Here is a 20781-nt window from a genome sequence, read left to right on the forward strand (position 1 = left end):
TGTGGAAGTTATCGGTAGAGCAGGCACTCACAGCTGAAAGGATCGTGCGGGTACCACTCCAGGATATCCTTGACTTGTATGTCTGACTAGAAGTAAAATGAATAGATAATAGCGGCTGCTATGAACGCCTCGAGGCAAATCGGAAAAAAGATCAGTGAATGTGTGAGATGTATTATGGCTCAACACTCTGATTTACAGGATTGCAAGGATCACGATAAGTTTGAGCAGACGCCGTGCATTGACCTCTGATTCCTTTTTCATTTGATCGAGATTGCATCCTTTGGCTCTGTGTGTCTCATTCGTCTTCCATCATACACAATACACAGTCAAAAATAAAAAGAAGCCTGAATGCCATCGGAACTGGAGCTGACCGTTGGTGCGATGATCTTGACGATGACTAACCATGTTTGTGAGTATGCTTATCAAGCTTTGTCATCTATCAAAGTATATAAACCCCGAATTCATCGCTGATTCAACATCTTATACTCTCCACTATTTGTAAGCGACATAAGCACATCAAGTCAACAGTTTGCCACACAGGTACAGTATAGTCAATCCAAGATGCCACCTAGACGACCACCTTTCAAAGATTCCGTCGAACAAGAAACCGGTGTGAGAGGCATAACTCCTTCCACAGCTGGATCCGAGCGATCGCTCGTCCAACGGGTAAGCTCTACTGTAATTCTTCGCATAAAGTCAGGCAAATGCAGCAACAGCGGCGTCCTGATTACTATCGGTTCGTCCAGGGCAAAAAACCAAGATCATTCAGCCCAAGAGAAGCTGCTGCGTTCCTTGAGATCGTAGATCACATAGTCAGGAATGGTCTTGTGAAAGCCGGTGGACAGAATTCGGATCTCAGAGATAAATCCAAAGCCGATGTTTTCTCACTGGGAGGCCATCGTGGGTCGCGATCAATCTCATAAAAGATCATGATTTGACGTGGGAAAGCTGATGTCGGTATTGAACTAGTTTCACCAGCTCAAAGCCATCTGAAAGCGTTCCTGCCTTACCTAAATCGAGGGGTGATGATTGATGAATGGATAGCTGTGTGATGTCTTCAGGTGTTCGATGCTGTCTTCGCTGTACTGTACATATGCAATGCAATTGATCATACACGTGCTGCGGACTAGCCGATCCACCTTTGTCTTTTGAAGGCGTATCTCTTGTCCCGTACAATGAAATAGCAGCCTCCTTTGAGTAGGGATCCGTGAGCGATTGATGATCAAGGCACAGACGGGAAGGGCATGAGATCATTCATGCAGATGACAATGACTTTAAATCCTGTTACCACAATTGACGTTGGGGTATAACATGACTGCACACTTCGTTTCACTCCTATGCTGAATATCGTATTTCACACTCCGCCGAATATTCGATATCATTCAGATTATCTTGGCACAACACATACAGCTATTTCAGACACGAAGCGACCAGAACACCTGTACGCTGCGATAAAATGCCTCTGAAACGAGAGAAGTCCACTGAATCCGACGAAGAATGCAGATCGAAGTTCTCCCCTAAGAAAACCCGTACTTTCCAAGTAAGTCGTATAGTATTGACCTATCTACAGTTTCTTCAATACTGAGCGTGGCCTTCAAATGACACTGATATGTCCTCGTATCAGGGAAAGAAGTCGTTCACCCCAGAAGAAGAATCTGCCTTTCTCGAAATCATCGACGAAGTGGTCAAAGCCGGATTATGGAATGCTGCCAAGAACCACCCGGAGCTGAATGGACGAAAGCAGAATAGTGTTTTAGGTCATTGGGATGCTATGGTATGTCATCCGTACTTTGATGTTCTCGCATCAAATCCAAACGATTACTCTTCATAACTATAGAACAGAGCTGACGAGAGGTATTTTCTCGTTGTTAGTACAGAAAATTGCGAAAGTCTTAATCACCTTGAAAGATAGACGTCGCCGTTGATGTGTGACTAAAGACACAGTAGCAATGGTGATGGGAAGATACTCATTAGCTTGATGCATTGCTGCTTCGAGATAACCATTGAAGTTGTTCATATCTCATAGTGATCTGAGCAGGACCGTTTGCTTCGGAAAAAGGAGTCGCATACCCGAGTGTCTGAAAGGACATCTTTGGTGTCCAAGCGCCTTGTATTGATCACAACATCCGACCGGGTATCAAAGCTGGCCCTATTTGCCACAATCACAATGTCACTTTGTCCATTCATTCTTGCATTTCACCATCCTTACTTTCTTCTTGTTTGTTCTTGATATCCCGGGAAAAGTCAAATCACCTCAAGATGCCAACCAAGCGAGAATACTCTGCAGTTTCCGATGAAAAGCCTATCGCTTCTTCTCCACCCGAGAAATCCCCTAGTAAGCGATCAAACAGCGTCCTCCCCCTGAGCCTACGCTTGCGATCGCGTCACCATAATCAAGCACCTCTTGCTGCAGCCAAAGCTTTACATCAGAACGACTGGACTTCCTCTTTATTTATGTAACTCCTGAGCTGATAATCTCAATCATCATGCTATTTTTCAGGAAAGAAGAAGACTGACTGGACTCCCGACGAAGAAGCGAAATTTCTTGCTATCATCGACGAAATTGTCAAAACCCATCTGTGGAGTATGGCAAAGGAAGATCCTGACCTTGCGGCTAGAAAGGGAGGAGCGGTCAGATCACACTGGGATGCTTTGGTAAGTGTCTTATCTACAGTATGATATGTGCATTCTCACGAAGCCTGAGCTGACGAGAGGCTTGAACAGTTCAAAAAGCTGAAGAAGAGCTAGAGGCGTCCCTAATTGATTGGAGGAGCAACTGGTCCAAAGATGGTGGATCTCTTCGCTAGCTGAATTAACATTGACCAGGTGGGTAGTGTACATAGCATATTCTTGATGCAAAGTCACTCTTACGACATTGCCTTTGAAAGACGTCCGAATGCCTGAATTTCGGTACCGTTGCATGATGCCATCCTTTGTTCTCCGGATTTATCATCGTTGTGTCATATCTCGTTGACTAAGGGACTGTCACTATATGCTCCCTCATTTCCAAGTGAGCAAAGACATGCGCATCCATGAGACTATAAACACACAGTATTCTCACAGCAGACCAACATTTCGGCGCCACGCCACAAGCTAAGCACTGTCGGGACCCGTCGCGGACCTCCACCTTGATTGTCCATGCTCTCGCAACCGTAGGTGTCCGAGCGTCAACAATACAAAATGTCCACAGACAAAGTCGCATCTCATACGTTAGATAGCCCAGTATCACCTCACAATCCATCCCGGAGTGCAAGCTTCACTCCAGCTACTACTTCCAGCTCCACAATCACTTATACCGACTCAATCGATACCGGCCCCGAGCAAAGTGAGAGCGCGAGTGATCTTACCGGAACAGAGCCGGACTCTGCTTTTCCACCTGCCGCTGATCCGGAACATCACCGTACTGCATCAGTCCACGTTAAGAAGCACTCGATCAGAGGAACTCCTACAGCTGAAGTCTCGGAAGACGGAAGTGACAGCGTTTCAAGTTCAAAATCAGCAGAAGATACTGGTGAATCTGATGGGAGTCCCAGTGGTGACGATACAGATATTTCAACCTCGGATACGGGCAGTGTCGGCTCCGTCGCTCGACACGAAGAGGATTCGAGCGACAGAAGAGACAATCATCGACAATCCGAGCAGGACAAAGCTTCGCGCGGAATATCTGCTTCTATAAACTTGCCAGAATCGCGGTCAAGTAGAACGGGCTCCTCAAACGGAAAGGTGGATGAGCTTGCGGAGCGGAGGAAATCGTCACAGAGGAATAAGAGCCTCAGAGAATTTTCGTCCGAGGATACGGCGGTCGGAAGTGATCAAGTCAAGGTAGCCAGGACAGAGACGGAATATAGTGATAGTCAGGCGGAAGGAGAAGACTCGCCAGTTGTGGAAAGGCGCAAAAGTTCCAGGAATCGGAAACACGACATGATTCGTCTGATCTCCTTGTGTGAGTGATTTCTATCGATAAACTGGTACCACTCACTGACATACTCGGTGATAGACTTGGTGCCCGTATTACTGGGTGTACCAACCGCATTACTACTCTCGCTCAACACTCAACTACTCACTCCTCTCTACAACTCTATTCCACTGTCACTCCACACTACACCTCTTCACGCGGGATTTGCAATCCTGTCCGCCTTGATATACTGGTATATCACATCCGAATCACCATCATCATCGCCGACAGACATAATCTCAGCTCGAATATGCCTGGGCTTGGCAGCGCTTGGTGGGGATGTCGTCGCTGTGTACGGAAGGCGCATAGGTAGTATGGCAGGTTCGTTACTGGGTGCGGAATATGGGGCATTGGCTAGTAGAGCAATCCTTGGGATAGAAATAGTAGGGGGTGCAACATTTTTTGCATTGCTCTGCTTCGTGAGACGAATTCTGATACATCCCCTCATGCCAAAGGCGATGATCGGATGGCTGACACGTATGTTAGAACCACATCTCGCCTGTACGTCCTCCCGCCAACAATGGAGACAGGTCACGAAATCTTGGATCTATTTTATATCGAGCAGCTTTCTACATCTTTCACATATACACTTTCGAGCGATTCTGGAATACCTACTTGTCTAACAATCTGACAATCCTGAACCGTAATCCCGAGAAGACGGTAAGTTCTGTTCTATTCATACCGTTTCAAAATCTGGGAACTTATTACAGGTTCATGATAGATCCTGTTCATATCTTTGATTTTAACGACATTATCTCTTTTTCTCAAATCAAGCAATTCTTCCACCCCCTTCCCGACTCGAGTCGACCACCTCATTACCAGATCCCTCAAGCTGAAGCCGGAAACCGCTAAACGAACATCGAGAATCACGAAGAATGTCTTACCTCGTCAAGCATTCCCACTTCTCCTCTTGCTTCGCATACCACTGTTGATACTGGCGTTGAGACAGCAGGTCTTTCTACGACCACCTTCGACATCGCATCAGCCGTATGTCACTGCGAATGGGGATTTACGAGTCATCAGCTCCGAAAGAAGCATAACTGGACAGATTGTCGTGGCTGAAAACCTGAAAGACGGATACAGATTTTTGAGGTGCGATCATAGTATTCTTGGAGGAAGGTGGATAAGGGAAGTCGAGGATAAATCCAGATCAGACGGAAAAAGAGTAGATATGGGTGATTCGTATGTCCCCTTCTATCATATGAGCTGAAGTCCGACGCTGAGTAGTAGGAAAATAGGATATTCGCTACTTTCAATTTGCAGGAAATTGTTGTTCTTGCACACCGATCGGATTCGTCAGAATCGTTGATCAGGACGTTACAGCTTACGACCGATTTGCAAGTCAGTCTTGAGGATGAGGGTGACGACGAAGAAGAGGAGAAAGTACCGGAAAGAGCTTTGATCATGTACGTCGACTCGAGAGTCATCAATTCTGGAGGGGTCAATCAGCTAATTCGTCAACGATGGCAGTGGTCTTGGAGCAGGTATAGCAGCTTCGACATTCTCCAGAAGGGGGATGTACGTGGATATCGTCGGTAAGTCAGCCCTTCGCCTTTCATCGTCCTTGGATCAAACGTGTAGTCGAGGCGCACAAAGAGATGAAGGCTCATGTACTGTGATGGGCTCAGAAATCGATCCGGCAGTATACCTGGCGGCGCACAAGCACTTTGGCTTATCGTCACATGCTATAACCTCCACGAACATCATGGATGGCTCAGTCTTCATCACTCGATTGGCAGAAATGAGGAGGGATGACTCGACTGACCCGCAAACGATACCCGAGTGGGATTACGTGGTGCAAGATTGTTTTACCGGTGGTAGTGTTCCCGGCGAAATGTTCACGAGGGAGTTTTGGGAAGATCTGGGTGACTTGGTCAAGGATGATGGGATCATAGCTATGGTAAGCATCATTCTCCTGTGTACCTGAGGGGTTAGCTATCCCTCTTCAGGCGAAACTTCTCGCACCGATTTCGAAAGTTTCAAGCATGCGGATGGGCTGACCTGTGTGAAACGACAAACAGAATTTCGCTGGTGTGCTGAAAAGCAAAGCTTCGAAAGCTGTACTAGTCACTCTGACTTCGGTTTTCCCGCAATGCCGGGCGTTCGGAGATGGGTTCGAGGTCAATCAAGGACCAGATGATCTAGTCAATATGGTGAGTCATACCTGGTTGTACTCTGGTATCCCTTGCAATTCTGTATCAACTGACATGAACATCTCGATGAATGGATTTCATCAACAGGTCGTACTATGTACTGTGAGTTGTTTCAAACTCCTCGAAGCAGATCATGAATATGTCAATATGCTATCTAACTAAACCATGTTGACTAAATCAACCGATCTTCGCAGAAAACTCATTCACCCTTACTGACTTTCCGCAAACCTACCCCAATGGACGGATTGAAATCGCCTCTTCGTTCGCACGTCTACTCGACGTTCCACACTAACGAGATCCGCCTGGATGGGATCATCGATGAAGACGATCTGGCGAATCCCCTGTATGACTTGGAGAGGGGTAAAGCGGGAGGAGAGCTGAATAAGTGGCAAGTTGGAAGTAGTCTAGCGACTTGGAGAGCTATGCAGACTAGTGAGTTGCAAGCGACTCAATGTTCAAATAGTCAAATATCCACTTTGGTTTCAAGGCGCTGATTGCTTTGCTGATGGTCGCACATAGTTCTTACGCCGGAAATGTGGTTGGCATGGTGATCAACTCAAACTCCCCCATGATGCTCACATACGTAATATATGTAGATGTAAATGTAGAATAGATGTCGAAGAATGCATAACAGAGCAATTGTACAACACCATACAAGTCAAGAGAGAATTCATATGCACAAATACAGGCGCAGGGGCGAGACACTAATACAATTCAAGGTATACATATGATTGCAATGCAAGTTGAGAAGAGACAATGCTTGTTAACGATCCTGATTCGAGGCCCAATTCCTGATCCAGATATTTAGTCTGTCAAACTCAGTGATAGTGATTGTTATCCTTGTATATCAGTACGGAACAGATGCCGCCGCTCTTCTCGTCTTCTTCAATGATCAACCCGTCGAAGCCGACCAGTTCTAAGCAAGTGATTGCGAAATTTGGTCAGCCAAAATCAAATGCAACCTCATCGATCGTAGAGAAGGGGATAGAGAAGTTAGAATCATTGATATCAGGGAAGTTTGCGGAACTTACTACTTGTTCCCAAACCCGATACGCCATCTAATCCACCCTCAACCAACCGATCAAGTATCATTGCATCACCTTGAACCTCGTTCTTCTTCGTACTTGTACCTGAAATTGAATTGGACGAGGTGGATTTGATCGCACTTGATTTTGAATTATCCTGTGGATTGGGTTCATCGTTTTGTGTAGCCACCTCGTTCTCCGATGCAGAGACCGCAGCACTATTAGGCGATCCATTCCTCTTTTTCTTCTTCTTACCTCCACTAGCACTAGCACTACCACTACCACTAGTACCTGCATTGTTGATGTTGTCTGAGGGAGGCGAAGGGGAGGGTACAGTCAACCTGATCTCCTCTATATATTCCTCGGATGACTTGGTCGAGGAAAAATGCGATCTGAAAGAATTGAGAGTGGAAGTAGAGTCCAGTTGTCCTGAGGAGGTGGGTATTACCCATGGGCATTTGGCGTATCGTTGGAATGACGGGGTTCCGGGCTATGGGTATCGAGCAGCAGCAAAGTCAGGATGAAAGCCAGATGAGCGAATTTTACCTCAGTCTTCCAACAATGAAAAACGCTGCAGGTGCGATTCTGATGACTCACGATGTTCGAGTGACACAAGATCTTGATGACGATTCCGTCTTTGTCGACTAGGAAATCCAGACCATACTGGAAATAATTCCAGAAGCATGCACCAGCACCTTGGTCGTTTGGCTTGCCACCCCACATTTTCGATAACCTGTCGTCCTCTTTCCAGAATTTCCTCAGGGGCGATCCGATGTCCAGAATAAGATCTTGAGCGGTCGTTTCTCCTATTATGATAGGTAAGGTGTGATCTTCATCCAGTCCTAGGGTGATACCTTTGTTAGGCTGCGGAGATGCCATGACCATCTCAGGGGGATCAGCTTGGCTATAGAATGCTATTAGAGTGGATGATTGTCGCTTGAAGGGCGTTGGCAGACTCCGACTCGCTCACCTCGATGACGCAAGATATCAATCTAGGCTGCAATTCCTCGTCCTCTTTAGGCTCAATAATGATCTTGTGAACGATATCTTCTCGGGGCCCAAATCCCGCATCACCCATATTGGTGGGGTTAAGCTGGAAAGAGATCCCGGGGAAATCCAACTTGTCCCCTGCTTTCGAGATGAACGTAGGCCCCATCAACCGGCCGACTCGAGCTCGCGTAAGGGGCATATGGCTGGAGCTCAATACTTGCGTCTCGTATGTCAATTCCAGGTTTGATGAAGGCGGGATGGTTATTTGGATAAGGGAGAGGAGCTGGTGTATCGGTGAAGGGGGAAAATAGAGGGCTAAGTAAGGGAGATGGATGGTCACGGCTGATTTGTGGGGAGACTAAGGTGAACCATAAGTGTCAGTATTCGATGTTCTGGGCTGTTATAGCGATATATTTCTATCCGGATGGGCGGAGAAAAGGTAAAAATATATAGGCGAAGCAGGTTACAAACCGACTGGACTCAAAACAGGCTCAGACTCACATCCTCGTCCCATGATACTTCGACCTTAGGATATTCCGTCTTGTGAGTGCGTAATAGCTCGAGGACATGCCATAGATTGTCACCTGTTCAGCAGATACATGCTCAGCTCGAGTTGCAGGTGCGCCGATCGCCCTTCATTCTTGGGCGGTAGGCACAGCACACCTTGTTGACGAAGGACTGTGGGCGGCGAGGCGAACGGAAGACAGCCACTTACCAAGCTGGAATATGCCTACCCCTTCTCCAGGTATGACATCGTATGTAGGCGACAAGCTCGTCGTTCGGAGGTTCTGCGTGCCTACATTGATCATATCTGCTGCTTCTCTGCTGTGGACTGCGCTTCTTGGGTCTAGACAGGCATTGATGAAGGTTGGTCATAGTGATCATTGTAAATGTTATTGTTGTTATTGATGGATGAGTTGAGCACGGGTACTCGGTTAATTCCTTACGTCATAGCTATCAATCCATTCACTTGCCACCCAATTAAACGTTTTTCATGTTTGGCTTTCATCTCCCGACTGATCTCTCTGTCTATTCGACATACATCACAAAATCTTTGGTCCAGATCCCGCTTGAGCTGGTGGAAGGGTGAGATGACCACTCCGCAAGATGGCGAACCATCAACCGTCCCAAGCACATCAAATACGAATACCGGAACCAGTCCCGGCAACCCATACTCGTCCCCGGTGAAAGTCATCCAATCGCCCAAAGAAGACCTCGATGCTATACAGACTTCCCTAACGGCCAGGAGACGGATGAGCCTGCGGAGTCTGCTAAATTCGTACAAATCACAGAATGCAGCTTTAAAGGGGAAAAGCAATATCAAGCCGCATGACGAGGTTTTGGTGGAAGATGAAGAAGATGTCAATGCTGGAACGACGGAAGGAGTAGACGAAGAAGGGGAAGGGGATCATTTCGACCCGGCGACTAGAGTGAATACGGCTGATTTGAAAGCGTATAATGAAGCGAAAGGCAAAGCTATCAATATTTTGAAGATGACCTCCGAAGGGATACGGACAGGCATTAAGAATGTAGAGGATGAGGTTGAAGTTGGGTTTCAGAAGGAATACGTGTGGGACGGTGAGTCTGTCCTTTTAGATTGGCTACAGAATTGGAAGCTGACTATTTGAATCATACTAGTCCTGTTCGAGAATCAACGGGGGTGAGTCAGCTTTGCGAAAGGTGCTGTTTGCTTGGCTGATTTTGGGTTGATGCTCGATGACCAGGATATACATCTTTGGAAAAGGTTATTTCTCTGCTGGTGGTCTACTCCCTGCAGATCCTTCGGCATTTACGAGGCCCTCAACAGCTATACCTTCAGCTTCCTCCCTCGGCAAAGGTAAAGGCAAGGGCAAGAAGAAGTCAAATGATAACAGCGAACCAGGAACGACGTCGACAACAACGAAAACCAATGTCAATGGAGACGAGGATAAGGACAAGAATAACGGCAAGGGCACAAGCAAGAGTCGGTCGAATAAGACTTCTTACACGCTGGATACGTATCAACCGCCTTTACCAGATTGGGAATACCTCACACCGTGGATGATCAACATGCGCATCGGGACTGACGAGCTGGGTTGGAGGTATAATGCATGGTTCAAGAAGAAAGGGTGGTCCAGTCACTCAGGTACATTAGGCTGGGGTGGCTGGGTTAGGCGAAGAGAATGGATACGTCTTAGGGGTGTCGGTGTGGACACGCGTAAAGATAGCTCTCAAGTTGAAGTACACGCAGAAGAGCGGGATAAACTTGAAAAGAAAGGTAGAAGTTTGAGAGATGTTCTGTGTCATGAAAACGTAGGAGAGAATGTTCAGGAGATATTGGTTTCTATGGGGAAGATCAATCTGGACAGACAGAGATTGGAACTTTGGGAGAAATGGTTAGTGGACTTGAGCATTGGTGACAACAAGAACAAAAACAGGCAAATGGAGGAATGCCGAGAGAGGCTGAGAAATATATGCGAGGATGAACAAGCTGTAAGTCATCAAAATGGGTCGTCCAAGGTATGCAATTGTATTTATACTCTACATCGTTACTGATCTTCTATGTTGCTATTGGCAGCTCAACGATCTACGTAAACAATTCACTTATCCAACATCATCATTCCCATCCTTCCTCAAAATCTTATCATCTCATTCTATAGCCTATCCAGCATCTTTCGACGCCTCAACCCCGCAACACGATTCACAAAACGACGATTCGACGAATAGCAAGAACCAAGATTGCCCATCATGCGGAACTACATAACCCTTTCATATCCTGATCGCCCATCCTAGCTTCCCATCTGTTTGACACTGAAAGCGTCGAGCCTATCGCCGAATGCCTAATTATCCTTCTTTTCCTTCTGAGCCTTCTCAGAGAGATAGGCTCTAAGCTTCTCCAACGCTCTATACCTATGAGAAATCTTGTTCTTCTCTTCGCCTGCCATTTCGGCATACGTTCGATTACCGCCCAATTCGACCGGTTGGAATATCGGGTCCCACCCGAACGCGTTCGGCCCTCGTGCAGGGACGATGTTCCCCTCTGTACTTCCCTCGAAAAGGATCGGCTCTTGTCCTGGGCCGGGGGAATAGGCGAAAGTGCATAATGCCGTGGCTTTGGTACTGTTGAACCCCTTTAACATGTTGTTTAGTCCTATTGATATATGATAGTAACGTCATCGGAAATCAGATCAGCATGTTCAAAACAGACTCATGTATGTTGTATGGTATAATAGCTTGGTCATTCACAAAAATCATAGGACGGTGTCTGAAAACGTTACAGTTCGTAGAAGACTCACCCTCATGTCCCAAATTACCTAAGAAATCCTTGATGTACGGCCCAGGCAATCCACCGAGCGCTTCGAAGCATAAAGCAGTATCTTCAGTTACACATGGCGAACCGAGCTATGTCATGGACAGTTAGTGTCAGTCAAGGTCATATACCTCGTTGTAGTGCCTATAAGTCGATCAGGCAAAGAGCAAGATGCCAGGTCAGGTCAGGTCAGGTAAAAGTAAGACGATCTCACCTTCTCAGCAGCCACTTTGACTTTCGCGATAGCTACTTCTTGAGTGGTCCCTTGGATCTCCGGCACTTGAGCATGGATCCGCATCCGCGTTTAACATCAGCTGTGGGTTTCTTTATCGCTTCCGCTATCCGTTGTTGCGATCGGCATAAGTTTCAGTGGAGGAGCTGAAGAGTGGAACATTCACCATCTACCGACTGGGAAGTTACAGTGATATCCCCATTCCCAGCTGCTAAGATAGCTTGTACTTCCTTGAGCTTGTTTGCGTTGCCCGTGACGAAGACTACAACGAAAGTACCGATGGAGTCAGCTTCGACTTTCCTGCAGTGTAGAGTCTTCCAAAATGAAGCAACTTTGTTGTGTCGACTCACCGAAGGAAGTCATCTTGCCGTTTGTTGCTTGTACTAGCAGGTCCGTTTGTAAGATCGTAGGGCGTTGATATTTCAAGACCCAGGCAGCTTTCTCTTATGCTTGCTGGCTGGTATCTCGAAAGTGAGAGTGGAGGGCGGAAGCAGCGTCGCAGCACATCGGTTTGACCACGTGACTTTGATTACCTTTGTTCCTGAGACTAAGACTAAAATGATTACGCATTTGCTGCGGAGATGGACAAGGTACTCTACCAACAAATTAACAACAATCCAAGACGACTGCGACTGCAAATGTCATCCAGATACATACACAATCACCTTCCTCTTCTGCTGATACCATTCTGACTAGCATCAACAGTCACTTTCACCACTGAAACGCACCGCGAAAACAATTTCGTCCGCTCCACGCTTCCAAACAGGATTTCATAGAGCCATCTCCGCCTCGAATACCGTCAATAATGTCCTTCTAAGCTGGTCTCGAAGTTTCACCATCCGAGCATCAACTTACTCCCTCTTGAATCACTGGGTCTTGATGCTCTAGTACTAGGATGGAGGACCCTACTCCGATCGCTGGTCCTTCTCGACCGAGAAGACCTGTAGATAATACGGATATCGCGAATAAGATATTCGCTTTACAGAGGAAGAATGCTGCTGCTGTTGGAAATGGCATGAATGATCCGACGTAAGCATTATCTAAACATGTCGCCCTCAATCATCAAGATTGTACGATGATCAACTGATTCGTCGAAACATAGAAGTTCCAGGCGCACCGAAGCTTCCGAGAGGGAAAGACCTCGACAACGATTACCTCAGATCGGGGTGCTACCTCCCGCTCAAACAAATAGACCGAGTCCGTTAGCTCCTCCCCTCTCGTAAGTCTAGAAACCGAATGGATGCCTTCAGTGCAGTTCTGAGCTTATAAAGTCTTCATCATCACTCCTAGTCCATCTCGATCATCAGGCCATCCTCGTCATCCTTCTTCACCTCGTCGAGCGCACACTTCACTCCGCCCACCAGCTGAGATTGACGAGTTTTTCCGCGGTCCAAATCCGCACGCTTCTGCCTCACGAGCACTCTTCGACCCTTCTCGCCCGGCAAATCCTCCTCTCTACCATGCTCAAGCCCCAGCACGATCACCTCGACCTACTCCGAGTCCTGTCGTCGTTTCTTCCGAGGACGAACGACCTAGACGCCGTGTCGATTCTCGCCGGTTGGAAGGCTCATCTTCATCTGGGCCGAAGAAACTGTTCGATCCGTCAATCCATGACCCGATGCATTTCTCGCCTCGGCCAACCGTTACCACGCCCGACTCGTTCGAGGTAGCTTCTGCTTCGTCCAGCAGATTACTACTTAGAAAACCGATCAGAACCCCGGAAGAGGAAGCTGATAGGGAGCGAGAGCGCCGGAAAAGAAGAGAAGGCAGTGAGAGAGGAAGTCAGCTGAATGCAAATGCAAATGCGAAGCGCAAAGATAGCGATACTCGCTCGAAAGGGTCAAGGAGCAGTGAAGGGAGTGAGAGTCTGAAAGACCGAGATAGAGGGAAGAGTAATAGGTAAGTCGCTTTATCGCTCTGAACGTCAGTCGAAGGGACAGTACTGATCGACGGGAGAGATACAGCGACACCGGTGTCAAGCCTATCTTGAAGAAGATACACGATGAGATCAAGGATCTGGAAGCCGAGCTTGTGGAGGTGCATCGTCAGATGTCGAATGATCCTGAGGCTGGAATTAGTATATTACCTGACGGAATGGCCAGGAACGATTATTCGAGGAGTAGACAAGCTGTACATGGAGATCGAGAGGCGGCAGCCTGGATTGATCTGATAGCGAAACACAAGCAGTGAGTTCCTCTAAAGCTCATCCTACCATCCTACCATCGTCAGTTGTCGCGCGGGTCCGTGGCTCAGCTGATGCACTTGGGATCAAACAGTCTGGCGGAGTTGCATGATCATTTCCTCATTACCCTCTTTGATCCCCTAGTACCTTCTTCCTATCATCAGCTCTCTGTCAAATACAATATCCCATCGCGATTATGGCAAACCGCCTTCCATCTTCTGTTGGAGCGACTGAGACTTGCGTGGATGTCGGGTCATCCCACGGCGATGGATCTTCTTACAGACGTTGTATACGATGCGTATCGATTTTATTCGGAACTTTTAGAAAATCAAGGGTTGAGCAATTTCCGAACAGCATGGATAGAGGCTTTAGGAGATCTGGCGCGGTACAGAATGACCATTGCTTCGTATCAAGAAGCTCCGCCGTCTTCCTCTTCACCAAAGGGCAAAGCTCGTCTAGGCAGGATAGATCAACCTGAAGATCAGGAGGAGGATATCAGACCTGAACCTTCGGGAGCAAGTATAGGAGCTGAAGTTGCGCAAAACTGGGATGTCGAGGATAAGGAGACTTGGCGAACGACTGCTAGGGACTGGTATAATATGGGAATCAACGAGAAACCCGGTGAAGGGCGATTACATCATCATCTTGCTTTGCTCTGTAGGGATGTGAAGGGTCAACAGGGAAGAGCTTTACACCATTTCGTAAAGAGGTGAGTTGACCAGTATTTTTGGCAAAGGAAGTAATGAGCTGATTTTGACGGGATAGTCTGACTGTTACGCATGAGTATCCAACTTCCCGAGAATCGATACTTCCACTTTTCGATTCTGCCCTACAGAATCAGCGATCTCTGCCTGAAGCTACGGCAATGGACTTGTTCCTTCGTTTACACGGTATGCTGTTCACTCGTATATCCCTGGATGACTTTGAGGCTGTCATGTCAAGATACATGGAGCGTCTAGAGGAAGATGCCAGACTGGGAGGAGTAAGCCAGCAAGTCGGTATCGGACAGACAGACTGGATGATCATGGCTTCGGTCTGTCTTGGAAGTATCATGCAGTACGGATCAAGTAGCGGAATAGTACGTAAAGCCCTTTCACAGGAAGGAGCTGAGCGTCGACGAGCTCAAGCTATGGCGGAGAATGATGATGGTGAAGAAGATGGAGAGAACGGTCTCTCTGTGGAAGGCGTTCAACCGACCCGCACGATCTCACCTATGCCCATGAACGGCGCGATCGAAGAGGAACAACCTATAACCTTCACCTACGCGCTCAAACTGTCGTTCGCAGTATTTGAGTTCGTACTTGCACATCCCAATCGAATACAAGGTTTTCATCAGATCTTAAATCCCTACATCACTATCTTTCTCACGTTCTTAGCCACCTTGTTTCGGCAACCCCACGTCGGCTCTCAGATATTACTTTCGATCCCATGGGAAAGGCTTGTCCAGTTCGTGAACTCAGCCAATGTCGAGATCACCGAAGAAAAGCGACTAGCCAGCGGGATTCCTTTACCTGAAGACTGGTTATTGCGGGGAAACGAATGGGTTGGTCGAAGGGTGTACGAGCGAGGGTTCTGGAAGACTAAATCACACAGCGGCTCAGGCAGAGGCTCTAGTGGTGGGATCATAGCACAACCCAGACAAGGTGCGGCGGAAAGGTTTTCTTCGGAGATGGACGTCCTCTTGGCGAATTTTGAACCTGCTCAAACGGATTTAGAGGAGGGCGTCATAGATGAAGAAGCTGGAGATGATGGGCCTGCAGCGATTCATTCTAGACGATGGAAGAGGGTCATCTGGGCTACGGGCGTCTTACTGAAATACGTCGATGGGTTGACCATCGACCCTGCCAACCCTAAGAAATTGGTCATCTCAGGAACGCTTAGAGAGAGGATGGATGAATTGCAACGACAAAAGGAGAAGGAGATCGAGGAAGATAGGAGGACGGAGAAGAGGAGGATTCAAAGAGAAAGAGAGCAAGAGATGGAGTTTGCCCTGGAAGAGTTGGAAGTGGAGATTGCTATTGATAGTGACAATGAAGACGAAGATAAGGATGAAGAATTGGCCGCGCTGAGAAATCGGAAAAAGGAACTTCAAGGTCTTCTTCAACATCCTTCTTCTTCGAATGTCGTCGTGCAACCGAAAAAGTCGAGAATGAGACAGAAGAATCTATCGAATTTACAGATCGTGCATGGGTATACGATGTTATTGTTCGATACCAACGTGTTAGTAGATTCTTTGGAACTGTTCAGTAAGATCGTGGAAAGTGGGATGTGGAGTGTCATTGTCCCTTTACCAGGTGAGCTTTGAAATCTTATTCTATACAAATACAGTCTCTTGATCTCTTGACAATTGCTGACTTGTTTGATTTTGGGCGGTCAGTTATCACCGAGTTGGATGGTTTATCGAAAGAACCTGGTCCATTGGGTGAAAATTCAAAACGATCAATCAAATACCTTGAATCGCATATCAGGAGTCATAACCTCAATTTGAAGGTTCAAACTTCCAAAGGAAATTACCTGAACGATTTATCTATAAGAACGGAATTATCAGTATCGGGAAGGGACTCAGTGGATGACACGGAAGATATAGCTAGGACGATGGATGATAAGATTGTGAATATTGCGAATTTCGCGAATGAGAATTTCATGGATCGATCGGGTCTTCTAAAACGGGCATCGGGTGATGCGAGCGGAAAAGCAAGAGAAGGTAGCGGTGCGGATAAAGTGATCGTGATTAGTAATGATAGAAACCTGAGGTTGATGGTTCGTAGTAAAGGGTTGAAAGGGGTTGACGAGAAGGAATTGCAGAGGGTATTAGTGCTATAACGGATATAGGGTCGTGAGAGATCTTTGTTACATCTGATGTCTATTTGCATGTTCTGAGCAATGGATAATAGCAATCGACTTTAAGTTGTATACTATTTCATGTACACTGTATGATATATGCTGCATGATGTATTTGTGTATTGACGGTGCAGTATGGGTCCAATGTGTGAGTTGGTATCGTACTGGAATAGCCACTCTGCCACTTGACGGGAAGGATGGGAAAGAAGACGACAGGTGGCTGTGCGGTGTGAGAATGAGATGGGATCTGTGCGTAATTTATGCATTCACGCACTGATCGTTTTTTGTTTTTCCATGTATTGTCTGAGACCTTTTTACGTGTCAGAAGGACACGGTGCTTCCTTTCCCTTTGTGCTTGTGTGTGGGTATGAAATGCGTATGGTATGATATGTTTGATGTTTGGTGAACAATGCATATTTTTGAGCTTACTCTTATGCTTCTCCTGCATCCTTTCATCTTTTCATCTCTCCATCTTTCCTCATCTTCATTCATTTTTTCGTATAATCACAATCTGCATCTTCCTCTCCGCCATAATAGGAACAGCAACTTCACGTTCTTTCACAGCTCCTATTCACCTCGCGAATCCTGCTTCCCGCTTTTGCTCGACATCACTCGCCTGCAAAGACATTCCCCTTCTGAAAGAACTCTTCATTCGATCCGAACAAAATGAAGCACACCGTTGCTCTTTCCGCTCTTCTCCTTAGTCTGGGCGTGGTGAATGCCGAGTTGAAAGTTACTCAACCTACTGCCGATCATTGGTGTGAGTGTCTACTCTATCAGCTAGCGCTTCCTTTCTAGATGCAAAGCTGAGCGGTCCACTCACTTCGCCTCGAACTTTATAGGGGTGGCACAAAGTCTGAACACTTTGGCGTGGGACGGATCTTCTCCTGATCAGTTCTCGGTATTTTTGAGTAATTCCGATACCAATGTCCTCGTGAGTGTCAGACTGGCTACTCAAACACCATTGGGTATTGGTAGTGGTCTCCGCCATCATACCCTGACATTCACCATTTAGCTGTTTCGATCGTTCTCTGATCTATCAGCTGCTAATATCTCGATGCTTGTAGACCTCCCTCCTGGCTTTGACATCGGTCACTTACGCATACGAGACCTCCAAAACTATCAACCCGTGAGCTGTTGTATTCCCTCTTTTTGAAAAGTCTCGGGCGTAGAGCTGACGAGGAGTGTAGGGGAGGTATCACCCCCGCTACAGGATATACCATTTTACTCACAAACCCTCTTAACTCATCCGGTCAGTACCATTTCTCAGCTAGCAGAAACCCGATTCTGAAGTTTGATGAGCTGATTGATATGGACGGTATTGCCTACTATACGGTCGCAGACGTCTACGCTAAATCCGAGACTTTCGAAATCAAAGCTGTTGGATCCGCTTACCCTCCTCAAGGCTCCCCTTCGGCGGGTGCAAGCGCTTCGCCAGTCGTTTCTGGGTCCAGCGGGGCTAGTGGATCCGCAAGCTCCAGTGCCCCGAGCGCTACTGCGTCCGGATCCGGTTCTGGTGCAAGTAAAAGAGAAATCGGTGTATTTTTGGGTCTCATAGGCTTGGCGGGGGCAGGTCTGGCCTTGATCTAGAGTACCTGGTTATATACTTTTCTGTATCTGGTTCATCTGGTCCCGATGCCCCAACAGCTCGGGATCATTTCTCGTCGTGGAGAGGGCTACATCGATTTTCATGGACAATTCTTTTAATATGGTCATCTGTAATTATTGGCGTTCCTCTTTACCTTGTTTATAATTGCCATGCTATGCCACTCATGTTCATGCTGCTGCACTGTATGCACAAGGCTTCCAGTGTCATCACCACTTGCATGCGACCGTGCATGCCCACAGTCACAAGGCGTGGAAAAGGTGGACGTGCCAAGTGGAGGAGGATTACGGCATAATCATGATTGCCTGTTCTGATTCCGAAGCGGTTTAACCGGTTACGTCCACCTCATCACTGAATCACTCAATCACGCTAGTCCAACGACCCGATAACAGCTATCAGTCATTCACATCACGCTCTCTCTCTCTTCTCCATCTCAAATCAACTCCCACCTTCATCATCCAAACATCAGTGACTTCTCTCCCTGATCCTGATAAGCGATCTTCACTCTACAAAGCTCGTGTGCACACATTCTCAACAACAACGACGTCAACGCGATGAATGGAAGTTCGTCTTCCTCATCATCCTACGCGGATATCAATTCACTTGTAGGTCTAGAGCATGGCAGCCCTTTACACCTGTAGCTCTGCCAAATTCCTTTGCTGCTTCTTCAATGCTTACGTTCACGCTCATCCGTGCTCGGCGCGGGTCCTGACATATTATGCTAATGCTTTATGACAACGGACAGCACGACGTGATATTGAACTACGTTGAAACGTCAGGATACGCTTCTACAGCACGCATATTAGCCAGAAGCCCGCCCCGTCATACAAGCTTATCCAATGGCAAGCCGTTCGCTCCTGCGAGTCTCGGGGACGAAGGCGGTATGGAAATTGATGAGGACGACATCAAAGTTGAAGATGGGGAAGACAGCGGGGTTGGGTCTTCCAGTCATAAGAAGGGGAAAGGGGTCATGAAAGATGGTCTGAGATTCACTGAAGATGATTTGGAGCAAATCGAGAATAGGCGGAGTGAGTGTCCCGTAAAATCTCTCATCAGGGCATCGAAGGGCTTCCTATCCCTCCGCATCTGATTTGTCCTCACACCATGTGCTACCTGATGCGCCAATCCAAAACAACGGGTAGCTGATGGCTCTGTCATACCTTTCATCACTCTTAGACATCCTGAATCACATCCTCAATGGCTCAATCACCAAAGCTGTCGACCTTCTCAGAACGCACTTCCCATCTGTTCTGGACGAGTCCCTTGGTCCCGGTCCCGATCAACCGGTGACAAACGGATCATCCTCGCATTACATATATCCCAAATACCCCTCCAATCACTCTGTACCAGTACTCATCAAATCGACAAACCCCTCCCACGTCAAACTCAATCTACAGATCCAGCAGTTCATCGAATCCCTTCGTCAACTGAATCCTTCTTCCAGCAATGGAACCGGGAGTATGCCCTCATCGCCCTCGTCCTCCATAGGCTCTCTGGGCAATTCAGGATCGCTCAGCTCCTCTTCGATGGGACTGACTCATACTTTGAGCGCTGCACAAGGTTTGCATAGCGAAGCGAAGAAACTACCGCCTGACATCAGAGCGATCTACCTGCAAGAAATACAGGAGGTCGGAGCTCTCTTGGCGTACGCTGATCCGGAGAATGGACCGCTTAAAGGGTTCTTGAGCCAAGATAGAAGGATCAAGCTGTCTGAAATGGTGAATGCTGCCATTCTGCGTGAGTTTCCTGTCAATCTACCCACCCAAAGCTTCGACCGGACCCTACTCAGACACCCTTTTGGGCTGCGCATTCTTGCTTATCACTACTTTTATGCGCTGCAGGGTCACAAGGTATACATCCTGAGTCGGCTTTGGGAGCGTATGCGAGACGGACGACAGTGTTGTATAGGCTCATGGCGGAGTACGGACTTGACCCTAAGACGAATTGGGGTACGAGTGTCTCGAGCGACGGGGTGGACGGAAGGAATCAAGAGCATTTAGCTGAAGTGAGTTTTGGGAAATCCCGTGTTCTCGTACTTTCGTGGTGGTCTCGCACACAAAAGCAATCACTCAATGATCAAACAGATGGCCAGAGTTGAGAGACAGATAGATATTGATTAATCCGGCTGACTTTTTCGATTGCCTTCCTTAGTATTGGAAACAAGCCAATGGCAAGCCTTTCAGTCTACACAATTTCGTACATTCCACTTGGTGAGCTCACCAGAGCGATGTTCGATGAATGCGCTCCTCGATTTGTCAATCAAGTATAAGACCGTCTGCCCATGTCAGTCAGGACTTTGCATCGGTAATCTTTTCGCTCTTTCTCCCTGTCCCTGTACAAATGTAGAATATTGTACGATACAATACCGTAAAACACGGTTCGGTGACAATGCATAATGACAGTACTTATCATAAATATACTACTACATATTACAAAAATCATGTGTACACATCACATCATACTGTATACAAGTGAGTAAGAGATCCAACGCTCTTCTTCTTACATACT

General features: G+C 47.2%; 10 protein-coding genes across 10 annotated transcripts; 8 read left to right on the top strand and 2 right to left on the bottom strand.

The window, feature by feature from the left end:
- Window positions 1-561: 561 nt before the first annotated feature.
- On the top strand, window positions 562-1052 carry I303_104606 (uncharacterized protein; the record flags this gene model as incomplete). The annotated part of the gene is made up of 3 exons (XM_018407716.1): window positions 562-666; window positions 747-900; window positions 970-1052. 3 exons carry the CDS (start codon window positions 562-564, stop codon window positions 1050-1052), a joined length of 342 nt encoding a protein of 113 aa, XP_018262927.1.
- A 404-nt stretch (window positions 1053-1456) lies between these two features.
- Window positions 1457-1896, top strand: I303_104607 (uncharacterized protein; the record flags this gene model as incomplete). Its single annotated transcript, XM_018407715.1, has 3 exons — window positions 1457-1540; window positions 1625-1774; window positions 1873-1896. 3 exons carry the CDS (start codon window positions 1457-1459, stop codon window positions 1894-1896), a joined length of 258 nt encoding a protein of 85 aa, XP_018262926.1.
- A 363-nt stretch (window positions 1897-2259) lies between these two features.
- I303_104608 (uncharacterized protein) lies at window positions 2260-2748 on the top strand (the record flags this gene model as incomplete). The annotated part of the gene is made up of 3 exons (XM_018407714.1): window positions 2260-2335; window positions 2501-2655; window positions 2725-2748. 3 exons carry the CDS (start codon window positions 2260-2262, stop codon window positions 2746-2748), a joined length of 255 nt encoding a protein of 84 aa, XP_018262925.1.
- Window positions 2749-3180: 432 nt separating this feature from the next.
- On the top strand, window positions 3181-6659 carry I303_104609 (uncharacterized protein; the record flags this gene model as incomplete). Its single annotated transcript, XM_018407713.1, has 11 exons — window positions 3181-3943; window positions 3998-4374; window positions 4442-4615; window positions 4677-5137; window positions 5194-5361; window positions 5426-5490; window positions 5584-5855; window positions 5977-6108; window positions 6196-6210; window positions 6303-6540; window positions 6628-6659. 11 exons carry the CDS (start codon window positions 3181-3183, stop codon window positions 6657-6659), a joined length of 2697 nt encoding a protein of 898 aa, XP_018262924.1.
- A 267-nt stretch (window positions 6660-6926) lies between these two features.
- On the bottom strand, window positions 6927-8932 carry I303_104610 (uncharacterized protein; the record flags this gene model as incomplete). Its single annotated transcript, XM_018407712.1, has 6 exons — window positions 6927-7024; window positions 7140-7623; window positions 7731-7997; window positions 8104-8481; window positions 8625-8707; window positions 8839-8932. 6 exons carry the CDS (start codon window positions 8930-8932, stop codon window positions 6927-6929), a joined length of 1404 nt encoding a protein of 467 aa, XP_018262923.1.
- A 282-nt stretch (window positions 8933-9214) lies between these two features.
- Window positions 9215-10866, top strand: I303_104611 (uncharacterized protein; the record flags this gene model as incomplete). The annotated part of the gene is made up of 4 exons (XM_018407711.1): window positions 9215-9701; window positions 9762-9783; window positions 9848-10595; window positions 10681-10866. The coding sequence occupies 4 exons, from the start codon at window positions 9215-9217 to the stop codon at window positions 10864-10866; spliced, it is 1443 nt and encodes a 480-aa protein (XP_018262922.1).
- A 76-nt stretch (window positions 10867-10942) lies between these two features.
- Window positions 10943-12007, bottom strand: I303_104612 (inosine triphosphate pyrophosphatase; the record flags this gene model as incomplete). The annotated part of the gene is made up of 5 exons (XM_018407710.1): window positions 10943-11253; window positions 11399-11504; window positions 11627-11691; window positions 11811-11906; window positions 11995-12007. The coding sequence occupies 5 exons, from the start codon at window positions 12005-12007 to the stop codon at window positions 10943-10945; spliced, it is 591 nt and encodes a 196-aa protein (XP_018262921.1).
- Window positions 12008-12539: 532 nt separating this feature from the next.
- I303_104613 (uncharacterized protein) lies at window positions 12540-16649 on the top strand (the record flags this gene model as incomplete). The annotated part of the gene is made up of 7 exons (XM_018407709.1): window positions 12540-12673; window positions 12747-12863; window positions 12935-13543; window positions 13609-13830; window positions 13921-14535; window positions 14592-16120; window positions 16204-16649. The coding sequence occupies 7 exons, from the start codon at window positions 12540-12542 to the stop codon at window positions 16647-16649; spliced, it is 3672 nt and encodes a 1223-aa protein (XP_018262920.1).
- A 684-nt stretch (window positions 16650-17333) lies between these two features.
- Window positions 17334-18257, top strand: I303_104614 (uncharacterized protein; the record flags this gene model as incomplete). Its single annotated transcript, XM_065968993.1, has 5 exons — window positions 17334-17427; window positions 17510-17601; window positions 17735-17796; window positions 17858-17919; window positions 18010-18257. The coding sequence occupies 5 exons, from the start codon at window positions 17334-17336 to the stop codon at window positions 18255-18257; spliced, it is 558 nt and encodes a 185-aa protein (XP_065825065.1).
- A 570-nt stretch (window positions 18258-18827) lies between these two features.
- I303_104615 (uncharacterized protein) lies at window positions 18828-20487 on the top strand (the record flags this gene model as incomplete). The annotated part of the gene is made up of 5 exons (XM_018407707.1): window positions 18828-18878; window positions 19019-19301; window positions 19450-20010; window positions 20115-20278; window positions 20425-20487. 5 exons carry the CDS (start codon window positions 18828-18830, stop codon window positions 20485-20487), a joined length of 1122 nt encoding a protein of 373 aa, XP_018262918.1.
- Window positions 20488-20781: the final 294 nt, after the last annotated feature.

Source organism: Kwoniella dejecticola, chromosome 5 (assembly GCF_000512565.2).
Source record: "Kwoniella dejecticola CBS 10117 chromosome 5, complete sequence".
Lineage (NCBI taxonomy): Eukaryota > Fungi > Basidiomycota > Tremellomycetes > Tremellales > Cryptococcaceae > Kwoniella > Kwoniella dejecticola.